The sequence below is a fragment of the Taudactylus pleione genome, unplaced genomic scaffold (genome assembly GCF_031769625.1).
Source record: "Taudactylus pleione unplaced genomic scaffold, aTauple2 ptg000258l, whole genome shotgun sequence".
Classification (NCBI taxonomy): domain Eukaryota; kingdom Metazoa; phylum Chordata; class Amphibia; order Anura; family Myobatrachidae; genus Taudactylus; species Taudactylus pleione.
The window spans coordinates 216482-242512 of NW_028284660.1; the positions used below are offsets into that span (position 1 = coordinate 216482).

Here is a 26031-nt window from a genome sequence, read left to right on the forward strand (position 1 = left end):
CATCAGACGTCCCTTCGTCATCCTCATAAGGAGCGGATAGAGACGCCACCGGCCGTTTATGAGGCCGCATCACAGACTCCCCTTGCAACACATCCGACAAGTGCTGTACAGAACTCGTCAGGGAGTTAACCCACGCTGGCTCCTGAGAAACCGGGAGCGGGGAAATAGGGAGACTGTGGGGTACCACCAATTGTCGTGGGAAACCCTGCATGGGTGACGACACCACAGACTGCTGGGCCAAACCCATCGGAGTAAACGCGGGCTGCGGAGCTAACTGGCCCACTAAAGCTGTTAGCGCCTGAGCAAAACAAGCCCAGGGCGGCTCCTGTACCGGTGCTGTAACCGTAAGAGGCCGCGCCATGGACAAACACTGCCGGCAAAGGCCCTCCGCGCTACCCTCCCCCTCCGCTAACGGTACTTTACACGTGGTACACTGTAGCCGGAGGGGAAAATCACTTTCAGACATGATGGCACCACGTATGTGACCCCTCTCACCAATTATATATTAAATAGGCGAGAGACCACCCTGCAGCACCGCACCGCAAGGGCTTAGCAGAAAGAACAGGGACAGTAATAAAGCTGACAGTCTTGAGAAGAAAAGTTACAGGCAGCAGCGCTAGCACAGTCACATACAATGCAAAGAAAATCAATTCCTGCACTAACAGCGCTGATCACTCAACTACACAGACACAGGGCCTGGTAGGACACAGCGCTGCATACACAGACCTGACCACAGCGGAGGAGAGGTATGCGGGGGGACCCAGACCACGATGCTTCCAATGCAGGCTTCCAGCAGCGTTCACCATGCTTCTGAAAAGATGGCCGCCGAGGAGCAGAGAGAAGGCTGGCCTGTGGGAGGAGCGCTGACACAGGGCCAGTCAGCACAGTGCAGAGAGGGCTGTGTGCAGCGGGGGAGGCGCCGGCTGTGAGACAGGGAAGGCGCGCTCCCCTAGCATGCATTTAACCCCTGGGACGCCGCAGTGCTACCGCTCTGCTGCGGTCCGCTGTCCCAGGGGGTAGTGGAAGCGCAGGTTGGTCGCCTGGCTCCACGCTGCAGCCAGTCCCCAGGGAGCCCCCTGCCTGGGGACTTAGGACCATGTGATCAGCGGGGACCCACCGCGGGACCCCGCTGCTTACCTCTGTCCCCCTTGAATCTGGCCATGGTCCGGAACATCTGGGGTCACCGCTAGCTGTGACCCCAGATGCCCACCAGCATCCCCGGATCAGTACCGGCGTTCTGGTACCGGCGGGGTGTAGGGAAGACAGCATGGACGTCAGGACTGACTGTCCATGCTGTTCATCCAGATGTGCAGCCACAGCTGCATGAAGAAAAGCTTCAGGGGCTGTTCTAGCCCCCACTCCAACAGGTGCACCCGACTCCGGCCGGGCACCAAACTAAACTGAGGTGCCTTGGCTCGGGGGCGGGGTATAGGAGGGGGACCTAGTGCATCCTGGGAGGCTGAAAGCTTAACTCTTTGGTGCCCTGCGACTGACGTCACACCTATACCCCAAGGTATCCTGTGGATACCCTATGGACCCTGAAGTAGAAAAAGTGTCAAACATTTTTGTCAACAATTTTCATGTCAACCTTTTGACACTGTTGACCATTTGTACCTGTGGACCTTTAGTGTGTCAACCTTTAGTCCCAGTCGACCTAATGACTGTCTAACATCTGGGGCCAAATGTAATATGGTGAGAGTTTAGAAACTCAGCCGATGTAATAAAGTCACAGAACATGGAAACTCAGCCGATGTAATAAAGTCACAGAACATGGAAGCTCAGCCGATGTAATAAAATCACAGAACATGGAAACTCAGCCGATGTAATAAAGTCACAGAACATGGAAATGCAGCCCATGTAATAAAGTCACAGAACATGGAAACTCAGCCGATGTAATAAAGTCACATAACATGGAAACTCAGCCGATGTAATAAAGTCACATAACATGGAAACTCAGCCGATGTAATAAAGTCACATAACATGGAAACTCAGACGATGTAATAAAGTCACAGAACATGGAAACTCAGCTGATGTAATAAAGTCACAGAACATGGAAACTCAGCCGATGTAATAAAGTCACAGAACATGGAAACTCCCATGTTTTTCGGACTCAAAACACTCTCAAGATTTAAACTCTCATCCAGGTGTTTCCTTTTTTTGAAAATAAAACTTAATCAATGTATTAGTGTCAGAGTTTTATTGCTAATCTCTCACATTTCTAAACGCTCACCCTATTACATATGGCCCCTGGTGTCTATCTAGACATTGTCAACCTTTTTATGATCTATCTACAGTCCGGAACCCACCTTTGGGAATCTCAGATGAATCAACTGTTTTCAGGCGTTTTTTATATCTTCAAGGCTTCATCCTGGCACTCAGGTGCACATCTCTCACTGTCAGGATATAGGAGGTATGTTATCCCTACATACTGCTGTACATTTACTCTGTAACACCCCATTAGTAATGTACACAGTGTTGTTGGTTTCGGATGACTCGAAATGGTCCAGGATCCCCTGTTTACAACCTGAGACCTATGATGTGGAAACAATATGGCAGAGCAGCACAGAAGACTCACCATTCAGATATCCGTGTCCCTGATCAATATTAAACCCAGAGGTGACAAGAAGATTGTTAGGTGTGACAGCGACAGCATCAGCAAAGCCGGAGCTGGAGGTGTGATTGGACAGGCGAGTGAGGCGGTCTAGGAAGGAGAGATGAAAACAGGAATAATGAGCTGCTGGATCTTCACTCCATCCAAACCGTTTATACAAATAGATTTAACTCACTGTTACCCCATCTACTCACGTGCAATGAGTACGAGTCACCTGGAAGTCTGAATACAGCTTCATCTCGCAACGTTTAGCAAACTGCGCATGAGTTACAGTCGACGCATCTTAAGAGGAGCTGCCCACCCCAGTCGTTTCTCACCGACAACTTAATTGGGCGTTACTGGGAGGCAATGGGGCATTCGCATGTAAAAGAAACGTCCTGTAGGCATTTGGCCAGAATTGTGTTCTGAGAGTCGTGCCTATACAGAGTCCATCTGGCATGGGGTAGGTGCAAGTGCCGTTACTAATGATGACAGCTGCTCGCATATGCGTCCGGGAGGCTGTGAGATGTGTGATCGCACAGATGTGTGCAACTCAGAATACAAGCGGATAGTAGCACAGGAGTTATGATTGCTGTAGGAGCCCAGAGCTGCGACTGCATTGCGTGCGAATCAGGCCCAATATATTAATTACACGTACTGGATTGTATCAGACAGGACAATGACGTACAAGTGCTAAATTAAATCCCCCTAAACTGAGCCACATGCGAGAAAGTCGCCCTCACCTTGCTTCCAATTGACAGCTTTTAAGCAGACTCCCTGGGTCGCGAGGTAGACTTGGTCCGCGGTGGCACAAAGAGCGCACAAGCCCCTGAGAAATAGTTCCAGGGCGTCGCAGGAGTGCAGGAGACTCAGGGAGCCGGAGGAAGACAATCTCCAAATTTTCAAAGAACCGTCTGAAGAACCAGAGTACAGCAACCCAGAGTAATACTGATAACGGAGGAAGAGCAAATGTATTATAGTGTCACATGGTTACCAGCGCACATCCTACACCGCGCCCTTACCTGCAGAGCCGACACCTTCTCTCCGTGCGCTCTCTCTGACCGCAGGTTCTCTTGTGTTTCCAGATCCCAAACATCAATCTTTCCACCATCTGCAATACAGCCAGCGATTACTATTGAAGCTATAGCTGGGTATCCAAATAGCCCCGAACATTGTTTGGGCGCTATTGGATCCCCCAGGGCTATCCAATTAGCCCCGAAGTCCGCCCCACGCCGAACTGGCGAAAACACATAGGATCCGCAATAAGCTCGCGGACCTATATGTTTTCAGGAGAAATGTTCTATTCTTTCGGATGAAATAATAGGATAGGGAGAAAAAAAACAGATGAAAAATCCCCGTTTTTCGCTGATCGCGCCTAATTGAATAGCGTTAAAAACTGAAAGAATGGACCATACCACTTCTTCTAACACCCTTGATTATTTCTAGCTCACCTTATATTCACTTATATTAAATATGAAGTATATACTTAAATATATATATATTAGTTTTTTCTAATAGTCTTAATAATTCAGTAACAACTTATTTCAGACATAGTATAATGTTAGTAATCACTACTACCGTTGGATTTGGATAAAATAGATACTTTTCGATTTGGCGTCACTGATGACAGCTTGTACCATTAATATAGCCTCTTAATACTTTGTTATTTATCTGATATCTTATGTAAAACGCTGAATAAATCACAGAAATATGAACAGCATCAAAGACCTCACAAGAAATCATGTTAGAAATGTACTATTTACTAGGCTAAACTGTTTGCATTGAAGCCAAATGCATTTAAATGATTTAAATTTGGAGAGAGGAGTTTATGTGCTTATAGCTGAGCTGTCTCTGATGTGTTTCCAGGGAAGGGAGACGATTAATATATTTTAGTTTCTTTTTATTCAAAATTTCTGTTATTTATCACACAAATGTTTTTACTATTTCGCCCTGCCATAAAGCGCAGAAGGACACCTGTAATGATTAGATTTATGCAGAGGAGCCCGGCACTCTTCCAAAACAAGTCTGTTACTGATGCCCTAGTGCCTTCCGCAACCAAACCAGCTTAGACAAACAAAATGAAGGGGGCACTCTAGGGACTGCTGCTGTAAAAGATACTTGTTGCCAGCAAGTTTTGTCCAACGTTTCAGATTTATTCTTTCCTCATAAACTGATATGCTGAATAAATATGCCTAATGTGCTGAGATGTATCTACACCAAGTCTAATATGCAGAGCCATATGCAGTCCCAAGTCTAATATGCAGAGCCATAGATAGTCCCAGATCTAATATGCTGAATCATCTCTAGTCCTAAATCTAATATGCTGAGTCATAGCTAGTCCAAAGTCTAATATGCTGAGCCATAGCTAGTCCCAAGTCTAATATGCTGAGCCATAGCTAGTCCCAAATCTATTATGCTGATCCATAGCTAGTCCCAACTCTAATATGCTGAGCCATCACTAGTCCCAAATCTAATCTGCTGAGCCATAGCTAGTCCCAAGTCTAATATGCTGATCCATAGCTAGTCCCAACTCTAATATGCTGAGCCATAGCTAGTCCCAAATCTAATCTGCTGAGCCATAGCTAGTCCCAAGTCTAATATATTGAGCCATAGCTAGTCCCAAATCTAATATGCTGAGTCGCCATATCTAGTCCCAAATCTAATATGGTGAGCCATATCTAGTCCCAAGGCTAATATGCTCAGCCATAGCTAATCCCAAATCTAATATGCTGAACCATCTCTAGTCCCAAATCTAATATGCTGAGCCATAGCTAGTCCCAAGTCTAATATGCTGAGCCATAGCTAGTCCCAAATCTAATATGCTGATCCATATCTAGTCCCAAATCGAATATGCTGAGCCATAGTTAGTCCCAAATCTAATATGCTGAACCATCACTAGTCCCAAATCTAATATGCTGAGCCATAGCTAGTCCCAAATCTAATATGCTGAACCATCACTAGTCCCAAATCTAATCTGCTGAGCCATAGCTAGTCCCAAGTCTAATATGCTGATCCATAGCTAGTCCCAACTCTAATATGCTGAGCCATAGCTAGTCCCAAATCTAATCTGCTGAGCCATAGCTAGTCCCAAGTCTAATATATTGAGCCATAGCTAGTCCCAAATCTAATATGCTGAGTCGCCATATCTAGTCCCAAATCTAATATGCTGAGCCATATCTAGTCCCAAGGCTAATATGCTCAGCCATATCTAAGCCATAGCTAATTCCCAAATCTAATATGCTGAACCATCTCTAGTCCCAAATCTAATATGCTGAGCCATAGCTAGTCCCAAGTCTAATATGCTGAGCCATAGCTAGTCCCAAGTCTAATATGCTGATCCATATCTAGTCCCAAATCGAATATGCTGAGCCATAGTTAGTCCCAAATCTAATATGCGGAACCATCACTAGTCCCAAATCTAATATGCTGAGCCATAGCTAGTCCCAAATCTAATATGCTGAACCATCACTAGTCCCAAATCTAATATGCTGAGCCATAGCTAGTCCCAAATCTAATATGCTGAACCATCACTAGTCCCAAATCTAATATGCTGAACCATAGCTAGTCCCAAGTCTAATATGCTGAGCCATAGCTAGTCCCAAATTTATTATGCTGAACCATCTCTAGTCCCAAGTCTAATATGCTGAGCCATAGCTAGTCCCAAGTCTAATATGCTGATCCATATCTAGTCCCAAATCTAATATGCTGATCCATAGCTAGTCCCAAGTCTAATATGCTGAGCCATAGCTAGTCCCAAATCTAATATGCTGAGCCATATCAAGTCCCAAATCTATTATGCTGATCCATAGCTAGTCCCAAATCTAATATGCTGAGCCATAGCTAGTCCCAAATCTAATATGCTGAGCCATATCTAGTCCCAAATCTATTATGCTGATCCATAGCTAGTCCCAAGTCTAATATGCTGAGCCATAGCTAGTCCCAAATCTATTATGCTGATCCATAGCTAGTCCCAAGTCTAATATGCTGAGCCATAGCTAGTCCCAAATCTAATATGCTGAACCATATCTAGTCCCAAATCTATTATGCTGATCCATAGCTAGTCCCAAGTCTAATATGCTGAGCCATAGCTAGTCCCAAATCTAATATGCTGAGCCATAGCTAGTCCCAAATCTATTATGCTGATCCATAGCTAGTCCCAAGTCTAATATGCTGAGCCATAGCTAGTCCCAAATCTATTATGCTGAGCCATAGCTAGTTCCAAATCTAATATGCTGAGCCATAGCTAGTCCCAAATCTAATATGCTGAACCATCACTAGTCCCAAATCTAATATGCTGAGCCATAGCTAGTCCCAAGTCTAATATGCTGAGCCATAGCTAGTCCCAAATCTATTATGCAGAACCATCTCTAGTCCCAAGTCTAATATGCTGAGCCATAGCTAGTCCCAAATCTAATATGCTGATCCATATCTAGTCCCAAATCTAATATGCTGAGCCATAGCTAGTCCCAAATCTATTATACTGAACCATCTGTAGTCCCAAGTCTAATAAGCTGATCCATAGCTAGTCTCAAGTCTAATATGCTGAGCCATAGCTAGTCCCAAATCTAATATGCTGAGCCATATCTAGTCCCAAATCTATTATGCTGATCCATAGCTAGTCCCAAGTCTAGTATGCTGAGCCATATCTAGTCCCAAATCTATTATGCTGATCCATAGCTAGTCCCAAGTCTAATATATTGAGCCATAGCTAGTCCCAAATCTAATATGCTGAGTCTCCATATCTAGTCCCAAATCAAATATGCTGAACCAGCTCTAGTCCCAAGTCTAATATGCTGAGCCATAGCTAGTCCCAAGTCTAATATGCTGATCCATAGCTAGTCCCAAGTCTAATATGCTGATCCATAGCTAGTCCCAAGTCTAATATGCTGATCCATAGCTAGTCCCAAGTCTAATATGCTGATCCATAGCTAGTCCCAAGTCTAATATGCTGATCCATAGCTAGTCCCAACTCTAATATGCTGAGCCATAGCTAGCCCCAAATCTAATCTGCTGAGCCATAGCTAGTCCCAAATCTAATCTGCTGAGCCATAGCTAGTCCCAAGTCTAATATATTGAGCCATAGCTAGTCCCAAATCTAATATGCTGAGTCTCCATATCTAGTCCCAAATCTAATATGCTGAGTCTCCATATCTAGTCCCAAATCTAATATGCTGAACCAGCTCTAGTCCCAAATATAATATGCTGATCCATAGCTAGTCCCAAGTCTAATATGCTGATCCATAGCTAGTCCCAAGTCTAATATGCTGATCCATAGCTAGTCCCAAGTCTAATATGCTGAGCCATAGCTAGTCCCAAATCTAATATGCTGAGCCATATCTAGTCCCAAATCTAATATGCTGAGCCATATCTAGTCCCAAATCTATTATGCTGATCCATAGCTAATCCCAAGTCTAATATGCTGAGCCATATCTGGTCCCAAATCTATTATGCTGATCCATAGCTAGTCCCAAGTCTAATATATTGAGCCATAGCTATTCCCAAATCTAATATGCTGAGTCTCCATATCTAGTCCCAAATCTAATATGCTGAACCAGCTCTAGTCCCAAGTCTAATATGCTCAGCCATAGCTAGTCCCAAGTCTAGTATGCTGATCCATAGCTAGTCCCAAGTCTAATATGCTGATCCATAGCTAGTCCCAAGTCTAATATGCTGATCCATAGCTAGTCCCAAGTCTAATATGCTGATCCATAGCTAGTCCCAACTCTAATATGCTGAGCCATAGCTAGTCCCAAATCTAATCTGCTGAGCCATAGCTAGTCCCAAGTCTAATATATTGAGCCATAGCTAGTCCCAAATCTAATATGCTGAGTCTCCATATCTAGTCCCAAATCTAATATGCTGAACCAGCTCTAGTCCCAAGTCTAATATGCTGAGCCATAGCTAGTCCCAAGTCTAATATGCTGTCCCATAGCTAGTCCCAAGTCTAATATGCTGATCCATAGCTAGTCCCAAATCTAATATGCTGAGCCATAGCTAGTCCCAAATCTATTATGCTGAACCATCTCTAGTCCCAAGTCTAATATGCTGAGCCATAGCTAGTCCCAAGTCTAATATGCTGATCCATAGCTAGTCCCAAGTCTAATATGCTGAGCCATAGCTAGTCCCAAGTCTAATATGCTGAGCCATATCTAGTCCCAAATCTATTATGCTGATCCATAGCTAGTCCCAACTCTAATCTGCTGAGCCATAGCTAGTCCCAAATCTAATATGCTGAGTCACCATATCTAGTCCCAAATCTAATATGCTGAACCAGCTCTAGTCCCAAGTCTAATATGCTGATCCATAGCTAGTCCAAAGTCTAATATGCTGATCCATAGCTAGTCCCAAGTCTAATATGCTGATCCATAGCTAGTCCCAAGTCTAAAATGCTGAGCCATAGCTAGTCCCAAATCTATTATGCTGAACCATCTCTAGACCCAAGTCTAATATGCTGAGCCATAGCTAGTCCCAAATCTAATATGCTGAGCCATAGCTAGTCCCAAGTCTAATATGCTGAGCCATATCTAGTCCCAAATCTATTATGCTGATCCATAGCTAGTCCCAAATCTATTATGCTGATCCATAGCTAGTCCCAAATCTAATATGCTGAGCCATAGCTAGTCCCAAATCTAATATGCTGAGCCATAGCTAGTCCCATATATAATATGCTGAGCCATAGCTAGTCCCAAATCTATTATGCTGAGCCATAGCTAGATCCAAATCTAATATGCTGAGCCATAGCTAATTCCAAATCTAATATGCTGAGCCGCCATATCTAATCCCAAATCTAATATGCTGAGTCTCCATATCTAGTCCCAAATCTAATATGCTGAGTCTCCATATCTAGTCCCAAATCTAATATGCTGAACCAGCTCTAGTCCCAAGTCTAATATGCTGATCCATAGCTAGTCCCGTCTAATATGCTGATCCATAGCTAGTCCCAAGTCTAATATGCTGATCCATAGCTAGTCCCAAGTCTAATATGCTGAGCCATAGCTAGTCCCAAATCTAATATGCTGAGCCATATCTAGTCCCAAATCTATTATGCTGATCCATAGCTAATCCCAAGTCTAATATGCTGAGCCATATCTAGTCCCAAATCTATTATGCTGATCCATAGCTAGTCCCAAGTCTAATATATTGAGCCATAGCTATTCCCAAATCTAATATGCTGAGTCTCCATATCTAGTCCCAAATCTAATATGCTGAACCAGCTCTAGTCCCAAGTCTAATATGCTGAGCCATAGCTAGTCCCAAATCTAATATGCTGATCCATAGCTAGTCTCAAGTCTAATATGCTGATCCATAGCTAGTCCCAAGTCTAATATGCTGATCCATAGCTAGTCCCAAGTCTAATATGCTGATCCATAGCTAGTCCCAACTCTAATATGCTGAGCCATAGCTAGTCCCAAATCTAATCTGCTGAGCCATAGCTAGTCCCAAATCTAATATATTGAGCCATAGCTAGTCCCAAATCTAATATGCTGAGTCTCCATATCTAGTCCCAAATCTAATATGCTGAGTCTCCATATCTAGTCCCAAATCTAATATGCTGAACCAGCTCTAGTCCCAAGTCTAATATGCTGAGCCATAGCTAGTCCCAAGTCTAATATGCTGATCCATAGCTAGTCCCAAGTCTAATATGCTGATCCATAGCTAGTCCCTAGTCTAATATGCTGATCCATAGCTAGTCCCAAGTCTAATATGCTGATCCATAGCTAGTCCCAAGTCTAATATATTGAGCCATAGCTAGTCCCAAATCTAATATGCTGAGTCTCCATATCTAGTCCCAAATCTAATATGCTGAGTCTCCATATCTAGTCCCAAATCTAATATGCTGAACCAGCTCTAGTCCCAAGTCTAATATGCTGAGCCATAGTTAGTCCCAAGTCTAATATGCTAATCCATAGCTAGTCCCAAGTCTAATATGCTGATCCATAGCTAGTCCCAACTCTAATATGCTGAGCCATAGCTAGTCCCAAATCTATTATGCTGATCCATAGCTAGTTCCAAGTCTAATATGCTGATCCATAGCTAGTCCCAAGTCTAATATGCTGATCCATAGCTAGTCCCAAGTCATATATGCTGAGCCATAGCTAGTCCCAAATCTAATATGCTGAGCCATAATTAGTCCCAAATCTATTATGCTGATCCATAGCTAATCCCAAGTCTAATATGCTGAGCCATATCTAGTCCCAAATCTATTATGCTGATCCATAGCTAGTCCCAAGTCTAATATATTGAGCCATAGCTATTCCCAAATCTAATATGCTGAGTCTCCATATCTAGTCCCAAATCTAATATGCTGAACCAGCTCTAGTCCCAAGTCTAATATGCTGAGCCATAGCTAGTCCCAAGTCTAATATGCTGATCCATAGCTAGTCCCAAGTCTAATATGCTGATCCATAGCTAGTCCCAAGTCTAATATGCTGATCCATAGCTAGTCCCAAATCTAATATGCTGATCCATAGCTAGTCCCAAGTCTAATATGCTGATCCATAGCTAGTCCCAACTCTAATATGCTGAGCCATAGCTAGTCCCAAATCTAATCTGCTGAGCCATAGCTAGTCCCAAGTCTAATATATTGAGCCATAGCAAGTCCCAAATCTAATATGCTGAGTCTCCATATCTAGTCCCAAATCTAATATGCTGAGTCTCCATATCTAGTCCCAAATCTAATATGCTGAACCAGCTCTAGTCCCAAGTCTAATATGCTGAACCAGCTCTAGTCCCAAGTCTAATATGCTGAGCCATAGCTAGTCCCAAGTCTAATATGCTAATCCATAGCTAGTCCCAAGTCTAATATGCTGATCCATAGCTAGTCCCAACTCTAATATGCTGAGCCATAGCTAGTCCCAAATCTATTATGCTGAACCATCTCTAGTCCCAAGTCTAATATGCTGAGCCATAGCTAGTCCCAAATCTATTATGCTGATCCATAGCTAGTCCCAAGTCTAATATGCTGAGCCATAGCTAGTCCCAAATCTATTATGCTGATCCATAGCTAGTCCCAAGTCTAATATATTGAGCCATAGCTATTCCCAAATCTAATATGCTGAGTCTCCATATCTAGTCCCAAATCTAATATGCTGAACCAGCTCTAGTCCCAAGTCTAATATGCTGAGCCATAGCTAGTCCCAAGTCTAATATGCTGATCCATAGCTAGTCCCAAGTCTAATATGCTGATCCATAGCTAGTCCCAAGTCTAATATGCTGATCCATAGCTAGTCCCAAGTCTAATATGCTGATCCATAGCTAGTCCCAAGTCTAATATGCTGATCCATAGCTAGTCCCAACTCTAATATGCTGAGCCATAGCTAGTCCCAAATCTATTATGCTGATCCATAGCTAGTCCCAAGTCTAATATGCTGAGCCATATCTAGTCCCAAATCTATTATGCTGATCCATAGCTAGTCCCAAGTCTAATATATTGAGCCATAGCTATTCCCAAATCTAATATGCTGAGTCTCCATATCTAGTCCCAAATCTAATATGCTGAACCAGCTCTAGTCACAAGTCTAATATGCTGAGCCATAGCTAGTCCCAAATCTATTATGCTGAGCCATAGCTAGTTCCAAATCTAATATGCTGAGCCATAGCTAGTCCCAAATCTAATATGCTGAACCATCACTAGTCCCAAATCTAATATGCTGAGCCATAGCTAGTCCCAAGTCTAATATGCTGAGCCATAGCTAGTCCCAAATCTATTATGCTGAACCATCTCTAGTCCCAAGTCTAATATGCTGAGCCATAGCTAGTCCCAAGTCTAATATGCTGAGCCATATCTAGTCCCAAATCTATTATGCTGATTCATAGCTAGTCCCAAGTCTAATATATTGAGCCATAGCTATTCCCAAGTCTAATATGCTGAGCCATAGCTAGTCCCAAATCTAATATGCTGAGCCATATCTAGTCCCAAATCTATTATGCTGATCCATAGCTAATCCCCAGTCTAATATGCTGAGCCATATCTAGTCCCAAATCTATTATGCTGATCCATAGCTAGTCCCAAGTCTAATATATTGAGCCATAGCTATTCCCAAATCTAATATGATGAGTCTCCATATCTAGTCCCAAATCTAATATGCTGAACCATCTCTAGTCCCAAGTCTAATATGCTGAGCCATAGCTAGTCCCAAGTCTAATATGCTGATCCATAGCTAGTCCCAAGTCTAATATGCTGAGCCATAGCTAGTCCCAAATCTATTATACTGAACCATCTGTAGTCCCAAGTCTAATAAGCTGATCCATAGCTAGTCTCAAGTCTAATATGCTGAGCCATAGCTAGTCCCAAATCTAATATGCTGAGCCATATCTAGTCCGAAATCTATTATGCTGATCCATAGCTAGTCCCAAGTCTAGTATGCTGAGCCATATCTAGTCCCAAATCTATTATGCTTATCCATAGCTAGTCCCAAGTCTAATATATTGAGCCATAGCTAGTCCCAAATCTAATATGCTGAGTCTCCATATCTAGTCCCAAATCAAATATGCTGAACCAGCTCTAGTCCCAAGTCTAATATGCTGAGCCATAGCTAGTCCCAAGTCTAATATGCTGATCCATAGCTAGTCCCAAGTCTAATATGCTGATCCATAGCTAGTCCCAAGTCTAATATGCTGATCCATAGCTAGTCCCAAGTCTAATATGCTGATCCATAGCTAGTCCCAAGTCTAATATGCTGATCCATAGCTAGTCCCAACTCTAATATGCTGAGCCATAGCTAGCCCCAAATCTAATCTGCTGAGCCATAGCTAGTCCCAAATCTAATCTGCTGAGCCATAGCTAGTCCCAAGTCTAATATATTGAGCCATAGCTAGTCCCAAATCTAATATGCTGAGTCTCCATATCTAGTCCCAAATCTAATATGCTGAGTCTCCATATCTAGTCCCAAATCTAATATGCTGAACCAGCTCTAGTCCCAAATATAATATGCTGATCCATAGCTAGTCCCAAGTCTAATATGCTGATCCATAGCTAGTCCCAAATCTATTATGCTGATCCATAGCTAATCCCAAATCTAATATGCTGAGCCATATCTAGTCCCAAATCTATTATGCTGATCCATAGCTAGTCCCAAGTCTAATATATTGAGCCATAGCTATTCCCAAATCTAATATGCTGAGTCTCCATATCTAGTCCCAAATCTAATATGCTGAACCAGCTCTAGTCCCAAGTCTAATATGCTCAGCCATAGCTAGTCCCAAGTCTAGTATGCTGTTCCATAGCTAGTCCCAAGTCTAATATGCTGATCCATAGCTAGTCCCAAGTCTAATATGCTGATCCATAGCTAGTCCCAAGTCTAATATGCTGATCCATAGCTAGTCCCAACTCTAATATGCTGAGCCATAGCTAGTCCCAAATCTAATCTGCTGAGCCATAGCTAGTCCCAAGTCTAATATATTGAGCCATAGCTAGTCCCAAATCTAATATGCTGAGTCTCCATATCTAGTCCCAAATCTAATATGCTGAACCAGCTCTAGTCCCAAGTCTAATATACTGAGCCATAGCTAGTCCCAAGTCTAATATGCTGTCCCATAGCTAGTCCCAAGTCTAATATGCTGATCCATAGCTAGTCCCAAATCTAATATGCTGAGCCATAGCTAGTGCCAAATCTATTATGCTGAACCATCTCTAGTCCCAAGTCTAATATGCTGAGCCATAGCTAGTCCCAAATCTAATATGCTGAGTCGCCATATCTAGTCCCAAATCTAATATGCTGAACCAGCACTAGTCCCAAGTCTAATATGCTGATCCATAGCTAGTCCAAAGTCTAATATGCTGATCCATAGCTAGTCCCAAGTCTAATATGCTGATCCATAGCTAGTCCCAAGTCTAAAATGCTGAGCCATAGCTAGTCCCAAATCTATTATGCTGAACCATCTCTAGACCCAAGTCTAATATGCTGAGCCATAGCTAGTCCCAAATCTAATATGCTGAGCCATAGCTAGTCCCAAGTCTAATATGCTGAGCCATATCTAGTCCCAAATCTATTATGCTGCTCCATAGCTAGTCCCAAATCTATTACGCTGATCCATAGCTAGTCCCAAATCTAATATGCTGAGCCATAGCTAGTCCCAAATCTAATATGCTGAGCCATAGCTAGTCCCATATATAATATGCTGAGCCATAGCTAGTCCCAAATCTATTATGCTGAGCCATAGCTAGATCCAAATCTAATATGCTGAGCCATAGCTAATTCCAAATCTAATATGCTGAGCCGCCATATCTAATCCCAAATCTAATATGCTGAGTCTCCATATCTAGTCCCAAATCTAATATGCTGAGTCTCCATATCTAGTCCCAAATCTAATATGCTGAACCAGCTCTAGTCCCAAGTCTAATATGCTGATCCATAGCTAGTCCCGTCTAATATGCTGATCCATAGCTAGTCCCAAGTCTAATATGCTGATCCATAGCTAGTCCCAAGTCTAATATGCTGAGCCATAGCTAGTCCCAAATCTAATATGCTGAGCCATATCTAGTCCCAAATCTATTATGCTGATCCATAGCTAATCCCAAGTCTAATATGCTGAGCCATATCTAGTCCCAAATCTATTATGCTGATCCATAGCTAGTCCCAAGTCTAATATATTGAGCCATAGCTATTCCCAAATCTAATATGCTGAGTCTCCATATCTAGTCCCAAATCTAATATGCTGAACCAGCTCTAGTCCCAAGTCTAATATGCTGAGCCATAGCTAGTCCCAAGTCTAATATGCTGATCCATAGCTAGTCCCAAGTCTAAAATGCTGATCCATAGCTAGTCCCAAGTCTAATATGCTGATCCATAGCTAGTCCCAAGTCTAATATGCTGATCCATAGCTAGTCCCAACTCTAATATGCTGAGCCATAGCTAGTCCCAAATCTAATCTGCTGAGCCATAGCTAAACCCAAGTCTAATATATTGAGCCATAGCTAGTCCCAAATCTAATATGCTGAGTCTCCATATCTAGTCCCAAATCTAATATGCTGAGTCTCCATATCTAGTCCCAAATCTAATATGCTGAACCAGCTCTAGTCCCAAGTCTAATATGCTGAGCCATAGCTAGTCCCAAGTCTAATATGCTGATCCATAGCTAGTCCCAAGTCTAATATGCTGATCCATAGCTAGTCCCAAGTCTAATATGATGATCCATAGCTAGTCCCAAGTCTAATATGCTGATCCATAGCTAGTCCCAAGTCTAATATATTGAGCCATAGCTAGTCCCAAATCTAATATGCTGAGTCTCCATATCTAGTCCCAAGTCTAATATGCTGAGTCTCCATATCTAGTCCCAAATCTAATATGCTGAACCAGCTCTAGTCCCAAGTCTAATATGCTGAGCCATAGTTAGTCCCAAGTCTAATATGCTAATCCATAGCTAGTCCCAAGTCTAATATGCTGATCCATAGCTAGTCCCAACTCTAATATGCTGAGCCATAGCTAGTCCCAACTCTATTATGCTGATCCATAGCTAGTTCCAAGTCTAATATGCTGATCCATAGCTAGTCCCAAGTCTAATATGCTGATCCATAGCTAGTCCCAAGTCTAATATGCTGAGCCATAGCTAGTCCCAAATCTAATATGCTGAGCCATAATTAGTCCCAAATCTATTATGCTGATCCATAGCTAATCCCAAATCTAATATGCTGAGCCATATCTAGTCCCAAATCTATTATGCTGATCCATAGCTAGTCCCAAGTCTAATATATTGAGCCATAGCTATTCCCAAATCTAATATGCTGAGTCTCCATATCTAGTCCCAAATCTAATATGCTGAACCAGCTCTAGTCCCAAGTCTAATATGCTGAGCCATAGCTAGTCCCAAGTCTAATATGCTGATCCATAGCTAGTCCCAAGTCTAATATGCTGATCCATAGCTAGTCCCAAGTCTAATATGCTGATCCATAGCTAGTCCCAAGTCTAATATGCTGATCCATAGCTAGTCCCAAGTCTAATATGCTGATCCATAGCTAGTCCCAACTCTAATATGCTGAGCCATAGCTAGTCCCAAATCTAATCTGCTGAGCCATAGCTAGTCCCAAGTCTAATATATTGAGCCATAGCAAGTCCCAAATCTAATATGCTGAGTCTCCATATCTAGTCCCAAATCTAATATGCTGAGTCTCCATATCTAGTCCCAAATCTAATATGCTGAACCAGCTCTAGTCCCAAGTCTAATATGCTGAACCAGCTCTAGTCCCAAGTCTAATATGCTGAGCCATAGCTAGTCCCAAGTCTAATATGCTAATCCATAGCTAGTCCCAAGTCTAATATGCTGATCCATAGCTAGTCCCAACTCTAATATGCTGAGCCATAGCTAGTCCCAAATCTATTATGCTGAACCATCTCTAGTCCCAAGTCTAATATGCTGAGCCATAGCTAGTCCCAAATCTATTATGCTGATCCATAGCTAGTCCCAAGTCTAATATGCTGAGCCATAGCTAGTCCCAAATCTATTATGCTGATCCATAGCTAGTCCCAAGTCTAATATATTGAGCCATAGCTATTCCCAAATCTAATATGCTGAGTCTCCATATCTAGTCCCAAATCTAATATGCTGAACCAGCTCTAGTCCCAAGTCTAATATGCTGAGCCATAGCTAGTCCCAAGTCTAATATGCTGATCCATAGCTAGTCCCAAGTCTAATATGCTGATCCATAGCTAGTCCCAAGTCTAATATGCTGATCCATAGCTAGTCCCAAGTCTAATATGCTGATCCATAGCTAGTCCCAAGTCTAATATGCTGAACCATAGCTAGTCCCAACTCTAATATGCTGAGCCATAGCTAGTCCCAAATCTATTATGCTGATCCATAGCTAGTCCCAAGTCTAATATGCTGAGCCATATCTAGTCCCAAGTCTATTATGCTGATCCATAGCTAGTCCCAAGTCTAATATATTGAGCCATAGCTATTCCCAAATCTAATATGCTGAGTCTCCATATCTAGTCCCAAATCTAATATGCTGAACCAGCTCTAGTCACAAGTCTAATATGCTGAGCCATAGCTAGTCCCAAATCTATTATGCTGAGCCATAGCTAGTTCCAAATCTAATATGCTGAGCCATAGCTAGTCCCAAATCTAATATGCTGAACCATCACTAGTCCCAAATCTAATATGCTGAGCCATAGCTAGTCCCAAGGCTAATATGCTGAGCCATAGCTAGTCCCAAATCTATTATGCTGAACCATCTCTAGTCCCAAGTCTAATATGCTGAGCCATAGCTAGTCCCAAGTCTAATATGCTGAGCCATATCTAGTCCCAAATCTATTATGCTGATCCATAGCTAGTCCCAAGTCTAATATATTGAGCCATAGCTATTCCCAAGTCTAATATGCTGAGCCATAGCTAGTCCCAAATCTAATATGCTGAGCCATAGCTAGTCCCAAGTCTAATATGCTGATCCATAGCTAGTCCCAAGTCTAAAATGCTGATCCATAGCTAGTCCCAAGTCTAATATGCTGATCCATAGCTAGTCCCAAGTCTAAAATGCTGATCCATAGCTAGTCCCAAGTCTAATATGCTGATCCATAGCTAGTCCCAACTCTAATATGCTGAGCCATAGCTAGTCCCAAATCTAATCTGCTGAGCCATAGCTAGTCCCAAGTCTAATATATTGAGCCATAGCTAGTCCCAAATCTAATATGCTGAGTCTCCATATCTAGTCCCAAATCTAATATGCTGAGTCTCCATATCTAGTCCCAAATCTAATATGCTGAACCAGCTCTAGTCCCAAGTCTAATATGCTGAGCCATAGCTAGTCCCAAGTCTAATATGCTGATCCATAGCTAGTCCCAAGTCTAATATGCTGATCCATAGCTAGTCCCAAGTCTAATATGCTGATCCATAGCTAGTCCCAAGTCTAATATGCTGATCCATAGCTAGTCCCAAGTCTAATATATTGAGCCATAGCTAGTCCCAAATCTAATATGCTGAGTCTCCATATCTAGTCCCAAATCTAATATGCTGAACCAGCTCTAGTCCCAAGTCTAATATGCTGAGCCATAGTTAGTCCCAAGTCTAATATGCTAATCCATAGCTAGTCCCAAGTCTAATATGCTGATCCATAGCTAGTCCCAACTCTAATATGCTGAGCCATAGCTAGTCCCAACTCTATTATGCTGATCCATAGCTAGTTCCAAGTCTAATATGCTGATCCATAGCTAGTCCCAAGTCTAATATGCTGATCCATAGCTAGTCCCAAGTCTAATATGCTGAGCCATAGCTAGTCCCAAATCTAATATGCTGAGCCATAATTAGTCCCAAATCTATTATGCTGATCCATAGCTAATCCCAAGTCTAATATGCTGAGCCATATCTAGTCCCAAATCTATTATGCTGATCCATAGCTAGTCCCAAGTCTAATATATTGAGCCATAGCTATTCCCAAATCTAATATGCTGAGTCTCCATATCTAGTCCCAAATCTAATATGCTGAACCAGCTCTAGTCCCAAGTCTAATATGCTGAGCCATAGCTAGTCCCAAGTCTAATATGCTGATCCATAGCTAGTCCCAAGTCTAATATGCTGATCCATAGCTAGTCCCAAGTCTAATATGCTGATCCATAGCTAGTCCCAAGTCTAATATGCTGATCCATAGCTAGTCCCAAGTCTAATATGCTGATCCATAGCTAGTCCCAACTCTAATATGCTGAGCCATAGCTAGTCCCAAATCTAATCTGCTGAGCCATAGCTAGTCCCAAGTCTAATATATTGAGCCATAGCAAGTCCCAAATCTAATATGCTGAGTCTCCATATCTAGTCCCAAATCTAATATGCTGAGTCTCCATATCTAGTCCCAAATCTAATATGCTGAACCAGCTCTAGTCCCAAGTCTAATATGCTGAACCAGCTCTAGTCCCAAGTCTAATATGCTGAGCCATAGCTAGTCCCAAGTCTAATATGCTAATCCATAGCTAGTCCCAAGTCTAATATGCTGATCCATAGCTAGTCCCAAGTCTAATATGCTGATCCATAGCTAGTCCCAAGTCTAATATGCTGATCCATAGCTAGTCCCAACTCTAATATGCTGAGCCATAGCTAGTCCCAAATCTATTATGCTGATCCATAGCTAGTCCCAAGTCTAATATGCTGAGCCATATCTAGTCCCAAGTCTATTATGCTGATCCATAGCTAGTCCCAAGTCTAATATATTGAGCCATAGCTATTCCCAAATCTAATATGCTGAGTCTCCATATCTAGTCCCAAATCTAATATGCTGAACCAGCTCTAGTCACAAGTCTAATATGCTGAGCCATAGCTAGTCCCAAATCTATTATGCTGAGCCATAGCTAGTTCCAAATCTAATATGCTGAGCCATATCTAGTCCCAAATCTAATATGCTGAACCATCACTAGTCCCAAATCTAATATGCTGAGCCATAGCTAGTCCCAAGTCTAATATGCTGAGCCATAGCTAGTCCCAAATCTATTATGCTGAACCATCTCTAGTCCCTAGTCTAATATGCTGAGCCATAGCTAGTCCCAAGTCTAATATGCTGAGCCATATCTAGTCCCAAATCTATTATGCTGATCCATAGCTAGTCCCAAGTCTAATATATTGAGCCATAGCTATTCCCAAGTCTAATATGCTGAGCCATAGCTAGTCCCAAATCTAATATGCTGAGCCATAGCTAGTCCCAAGTCTAATATGCTGATCCATAGCTAGTCCCAAGTCTAAAATGCTGATCCATAGCTAGTCCCAAGTCTAATATGCTGATCCATAGCTAGTCCCAAGTCTAATATGCTGATCCATAGCTAGTCCCAAGTCTAATATGCTGATCCATAGCTAGTCCCAACTCTAATATGCTGAGCCATAGCTAGTCCCAAATCTAATCTGCTGAGCCATAGCTAGTCCCAAGTCTAATATATTGAGCCATAGCTAGTCCCAAATCTAATATGCTGAGTCTCCATATCTAGTCCCAAATCTAATATGCTGAGTCTCCATATCTAGTCCCAAATCTAATATGCTGAACCAGCTCTAGTCCCAAGTCTAATATGCTGAGCCATAGCTAGTCCCAAGTCTAATATGCTGATCCATAGCTAGTCCCAAGTCTAATATGCTGATCCATAGCTAGTCCCAAGTCTAATATGCTGATCCATAGCTAGTCCCAAGTCTAATATGCTGATCCATAGCTAGTCCCAAGTCTAATATATTGAGCCATAGCTAGTCCCAAATCTAATATGCTGAGTCTCCATATCTAGTCCCAAATCTAATATGCTGAGTCTCCATATCTAGTCCCAAATCTAATATGCTGAACCAGCTCTAGTCCCAAGTCTAATATGCTGAGCCATAGTTAGTCCCAAGTCTAATATGCTAATCCATAGCTAGTCCCAAGTCTAATATGCTGATCCATAGCTAGTCCCAACTCTAATATGCTGAGCCATAGCTAGTCCCAACTCTATTATGCTGATCCATAGCTAGTTCCAAGTCTAATATGCTGATCCATAGCTAGTCCCAAGTCTAATATGCTGATCCATAGCTAGTCCCAAGTCTAATATGCTGAGCCATAGCTAGTCCCAAATCTAATATGCTGAGCCATAATTAGTCCCAAATCTATTATGCTGATCCATAGCTAATCCCAAGTCTAATATGCTGAGCCATATCTAGTCCCAAATCTATTATGCTGATCCATAGCTAGTCCCAAGTCTAATATATTGAGCCATAGCTATTCCCAAATCTAATATGCTGAGTCTCCATATCTAGTCCCAAATCTAATATGCTGAACCAGCTCTAGTCCCAAGTCTAATATGCTGAGCCATAGCTAGTCCCAAGTCTAATATGCTGATCCATAGCTAGTCCCAAGTCTAATATGCTGATCCATAGCTAGTCCCAAGTCTAATATGCTGATCCATAGCTAGTCCCAAGTCTAATATGCTGATCCATAGCTAGTCCCAAGTCTAATATGCTGATCCATAGCTAGTCCCAACTCTAATATGCTGAGCCATAGCTAGTCCCAAATCTAATCTGCTGAGCCATAGCTAGTCCCAAGTCTAATATATTGAGCCATAGCAAGTCCCAAATCTAATATGCTGAGTCTCCATATCTAGTCCCAAATCTAATATGCTGAGTCTCCATATCTAGTCCCAAATCTAATATGCTGAACCAGCTCTAGTCCCAAGTCTAATATGCTGAACCAGCTCTAGTCCCAAGTCTAATATGCTGAGCCATAGCTAGTCCCAAGTCTAATATGCTAATCCATAGCTAGTCCCAAGTCTAATATGCTGATCCATAGCTAGTCCCAACTCTAATATGCTGAGCCATAGCTAGTCCCAAATCTATTATGCTGAACCATCTCTAGTCCCAAGTCTAATATGCTGAGCCATAGCTAGTCCCAAATCTATTATGCTGATCCATAGCTAGTCCCAAGTCTAATATGCTGAGCCATAGCTAGTCCCAAATCTATTATGCTGATCCATAGCTAGTCCCAAGTCTAATATATTGAGCCATAGCTATTCCCAAATCTAATATGCTGAGTCTCCATATCTAGTCCCAAATCTAATATGCTGAACCAGCTCTAGTCCCAAGTCTAATATGCTGAGCCATAGCTAGTCCCAAGTCTAATATGCTGATCCATAGCTAGTCCCAAGTCTAATATGCTGATCCATAGCTAGTCCCAAGTCTAATATGCTGATCCATAGCTAGTCCCAAGTCTAATATGCTGATCCATAGCTAGTCCCAAGTCTAATATGCTGATCCATAGCTAGTCCCAACTCTAATATGCTGAGCCATAGCTAGTCCCAAATCTATTATGCTGATCCATAGCTAGTCCCAAGTCTAATATGCTGAGCCATATCTAGTCCCAAGTCTATTATGCTGATCCATAGCTAGTCCCAAGTCTAATATATTGAGCCATAGCTATTCCCAAATCTAATATGCTGAGTCTCCATATCTAGTCCCAAATCTAATATGCTGAACCAGCTCTAGTCACAAGTCTAATATGCTGAGCCATAGCTAGTCCCAAATCTATTATGCTGAGCCATAGCTAGTTCCAAATCTAATATGCTGAGCCATAGCTAGTCCCAAATCTAATATGCTGAACCATCACTAGTCCCAAATCTAATATGCTGAGCCATAGCTAGTCCCAAGTCTAATATGCTGAGCCATAGCTAGTCCCAAATCTATTATGCTGAACCATCTCTAGTCCCAAGTCTAATATGCTGAGCCATAGCTAGTCCCAAGTCTAATATGCTGAGCCATATCTAGTCCCAAATCTATTATGCTGATCCATAGCTAGTCCCAAGTCTAATATATTGAGCCATAGCTATTCCCAAGTCTAATATGCTGAGCCATAGCTAGTCCCAAATCTAATATGCTGAGCCATATCTAGTCCCAAATCTATTATGCTGATCCATAGCTAATCCCCAGTCTAATATGCTGAGCCATATCTAGTCCCAAATCTATTATGCTGATCCATAGCTAGTCCCAAGTCTAATATATTGAGCCATAGCTATTCCCAAATCTAATATGATGAGTCTCCATATCTAGTCCCAAATCTAATATGCTGAACCATCTCTAGTCCCAAGTCTAATATGCTGAGCCATAGCTAGTCCCAAGTCTAATATGCTGATCCATAGCTAGTCCCAAGTCTAATATGCTGAGCCATAGCTAGTCCCAAGTCTAATATGCTGAGCCATATCTAGTCCCAAATCTATTATGCTGATCCACAGCTAGTCCCAAGTCTAATATGCTGAGCCATAGCTAGTCCCAAATCTAATCTGCTGAGCCATAGCTAGTCCCAAGTCTAATATATTGAGCCATAGCTAGTCCCAAATCTAATATGCTGAGTCTCCATATCTAGTCCCAAATCTAATATGCTGAGTCTCCATATCTAGTCCCAAATCTAATATGCTGAAACAGCTCTAGTCCCAAATCTAATATGCTGATCCATAGCTAGTCCCAAGTCTAATATGCTGATCCATAGCTAGTCCCAAGTCTAATATGCTGATCCATAGCTAGTCCCAAGTCTAATATGCTGAGCCATAGCTAGTCCCAAATCTAATATGCTGAGCCATATCTAGTCCCAAATCTATTATGCTGATCCATAGCTAATCCCAAGTCTAATACGCTGAGCCATATCTAGTCCCAAATCTATTATGCTGATCCATAGCTAGTCCCATGTCTAATATATTGAGCCATAGCTATTCCCAAATCTAATATGCTGAGTTTCCATATCTAGTCCCAAATCTAATATGCTGAACCAGCTCTAGTCCCAAGTCTAATATGCTGAGCCATAGCTAGTCCCAAGTCTAATATGCTGATCCATAGCTAGTCCCAAATCTAATATGCTGATCCATAGCTAGTCCCAAGTCTAATATGCTGATCCATAGCTAGTCCCAAGTCTAATATGCTGATCCATAGCTAGTCCCAAGTCTAATATGCTGATCCATAGCTAGTCCCAAGTCTAATATGCTGATCCATAGCTAGTCCCAACTCTAATATGCTGAGCCATAGCTAGTCCCAAATCTAATCTGCTGAGCCATAGCTAGTCCCAAGTCTAATATATTGAGCCATAGCTAGTCCCAAATATAATATGCTTAGTCTCCATATCTAGTCACAAATCTAATATGCTGAGTCGCCATATCTAGTCCCAAATCTAATATGCTGAACCAGCTCTAGTCCCAAGTCTAATATGCTGATCCATAGCTAGTCCCAAGTCTAATATGCTGATCCATAGCTAGTCCCAACTCTAATATGCTGAGCCATAGCTAGTCCCAAATCTATTATGCTGAACCATCTCTAGTCCCAAGTCTAATATGCTGAGCCATAGCTAGTCCCAAGTCTAATATGCTGAGCCATAGCTAGTCCCAAGTCTAATATGCTGAGCCATATCTAGTCCCAAATCTATTATGCTGATCCATAGCTAGTCCCAAGTCTAATATGCTGAGCCATATCTAGTCCCAAATCTATTATGCTGATCCATAGCTAGTCCCAACTCTAATATGCTGAGCCATAGCTAGTCCCAAATCTAATCTGCTGAGCCATAGCTAGTCCCAAATCTAATATGCTGAGTCGCCATATCTAGTCCCAAATCTAATATGCTGAACCAGCTCTAGTCCCAAGTCTAATATGCTGATCCATAGCTAGTCCCAAGTCTAATATGCTGATCCATAGCTAGTCCCAAGTCTAATATGCTGATCCATAGCTAGTCCCAAGTCTAATATGCTGAGCCATAGCTAGTCCCAAATCTATTATGCTGAACCATCTCTAGACCCAAGTCTAATATGCTGAGCCATAGCTAGTCCCAAATCTAATATGCTGAGCCATAGCTAGTCCCAAGTCTAATATGCTGAGCCATAGCTAGTCCCAAATCTAATATGCTGAGCCATATCTAGTCCCAAATCTATTATGCTGATCCATAGCTAGTCCCAAGTCTAATATGCTGAGCCATATCTAGTTCCAAATCTATTATGCTGATCCATAGCTAGTCCCAACTCTAATATGCTGAGCCATAGCTAGTCCCAAATCTAATCTGCTGAGCCATAGCTAGTCCCAAGTCTAATATATTGAGCCATAGCTAGTCACAAATCTAATATGCTGAGTCGCCATATCTAGTCCCAAATCTAATATGCTGAACCAGCTCTAGTCCCAAGTCTAATATGCTGAGCCATAGCTAGTCCCAAGTCTAATATGCTGATCCATAGCTAGTCCCAAGTCTAATATGCTGAGCCATAGCTAGTCCCAAATCTATTATGCTGAACCATTTCTAGTCCCAAGTCTAATATGCTGATCCATAGCTAGTCCCAAGTCTAATATGCTGATCCATAGCTAGTCCCAAGTCTAATATGCTGAGCCATATCTAGTTCCAATTCTAATATGTTGAAATGTTAAAAAAACAGACAACCATCACAAAAACCACATCAATCAACGGCTTCTATTATTGCGGAACATGTATAGGACGTACCAACAACAAGAAATCGAGTACTAAACCAGCTACCACTTTCAAATCAAACTACACAAACACCCAGTATGAAATTAAAACCATGATCACATGTAACAGCTAAAGGGTAATATACCTCCTAGAGTGCGACTGCCAAAAACAATATGTGGGAAGAACAATTAGACCTCTCAAAGTATGTATTCATGAATGCATACGCAATATTAAGAAGGGTCTTGAGGATCACAATCTATCAAAACACTTCAAAGATCACGCCATGATAGTGACCCGAAATAACTTGTATTTATAGGTAGACAGGGAGTAAAAAACAACTGGAGAGAATGGCAATTTCACCAATCAAATAAACAAAAATGAGTTAAGATGAATGTATGAATTAAAAACATTTGCACCCCGAAGGTTTAAACAAAGACAATGAGGTCAAATCCATAATAGGCAAACAATGAAGAACCATATGTCTTTTACTTCAACCAAAACACAGATAACGTAATAACAACACACAATAATCGAATTAGGGACACAAATTGAGCCATACATGTTAAACACCGAAACAAACCTATAGTGG

The 26031-nt window shown here is 42.1% G+C and overlaps 1 protein-coding gene across 4 annotated transcripts in view; it reads right to left on the reverse strand.

The window, feature by feature from the left end:
• Window positions 1-26031, reverse strand: part of LOC148514783 (uncharacterized) — a 59709-nt gene that overhangs the window by 15996 nt on the left and 17682 nt on the right. For all 4 annotated transcript variants that reach the window (XM_088480891.1, XM_088480890.1, XM_088480892.1 and 1 more), the window contains exons 9-11: window positions 3613-3701; window positions 3334-3538; window positions 2576-2701 (exon numbers count right to left, since the gene is read on the reverse strand). In XM_088480891.1, the coding sequence (XP_088337017.1) occupies window positions 2576-2701; window positions 3334-3538; window positions 3613-3701 (420 nt within the window). The remainder of the gene's footprint in view (window positions 1-2575; window positions 2702-3333; window positions 3539-3612; window positions 3702-26031) is intronic.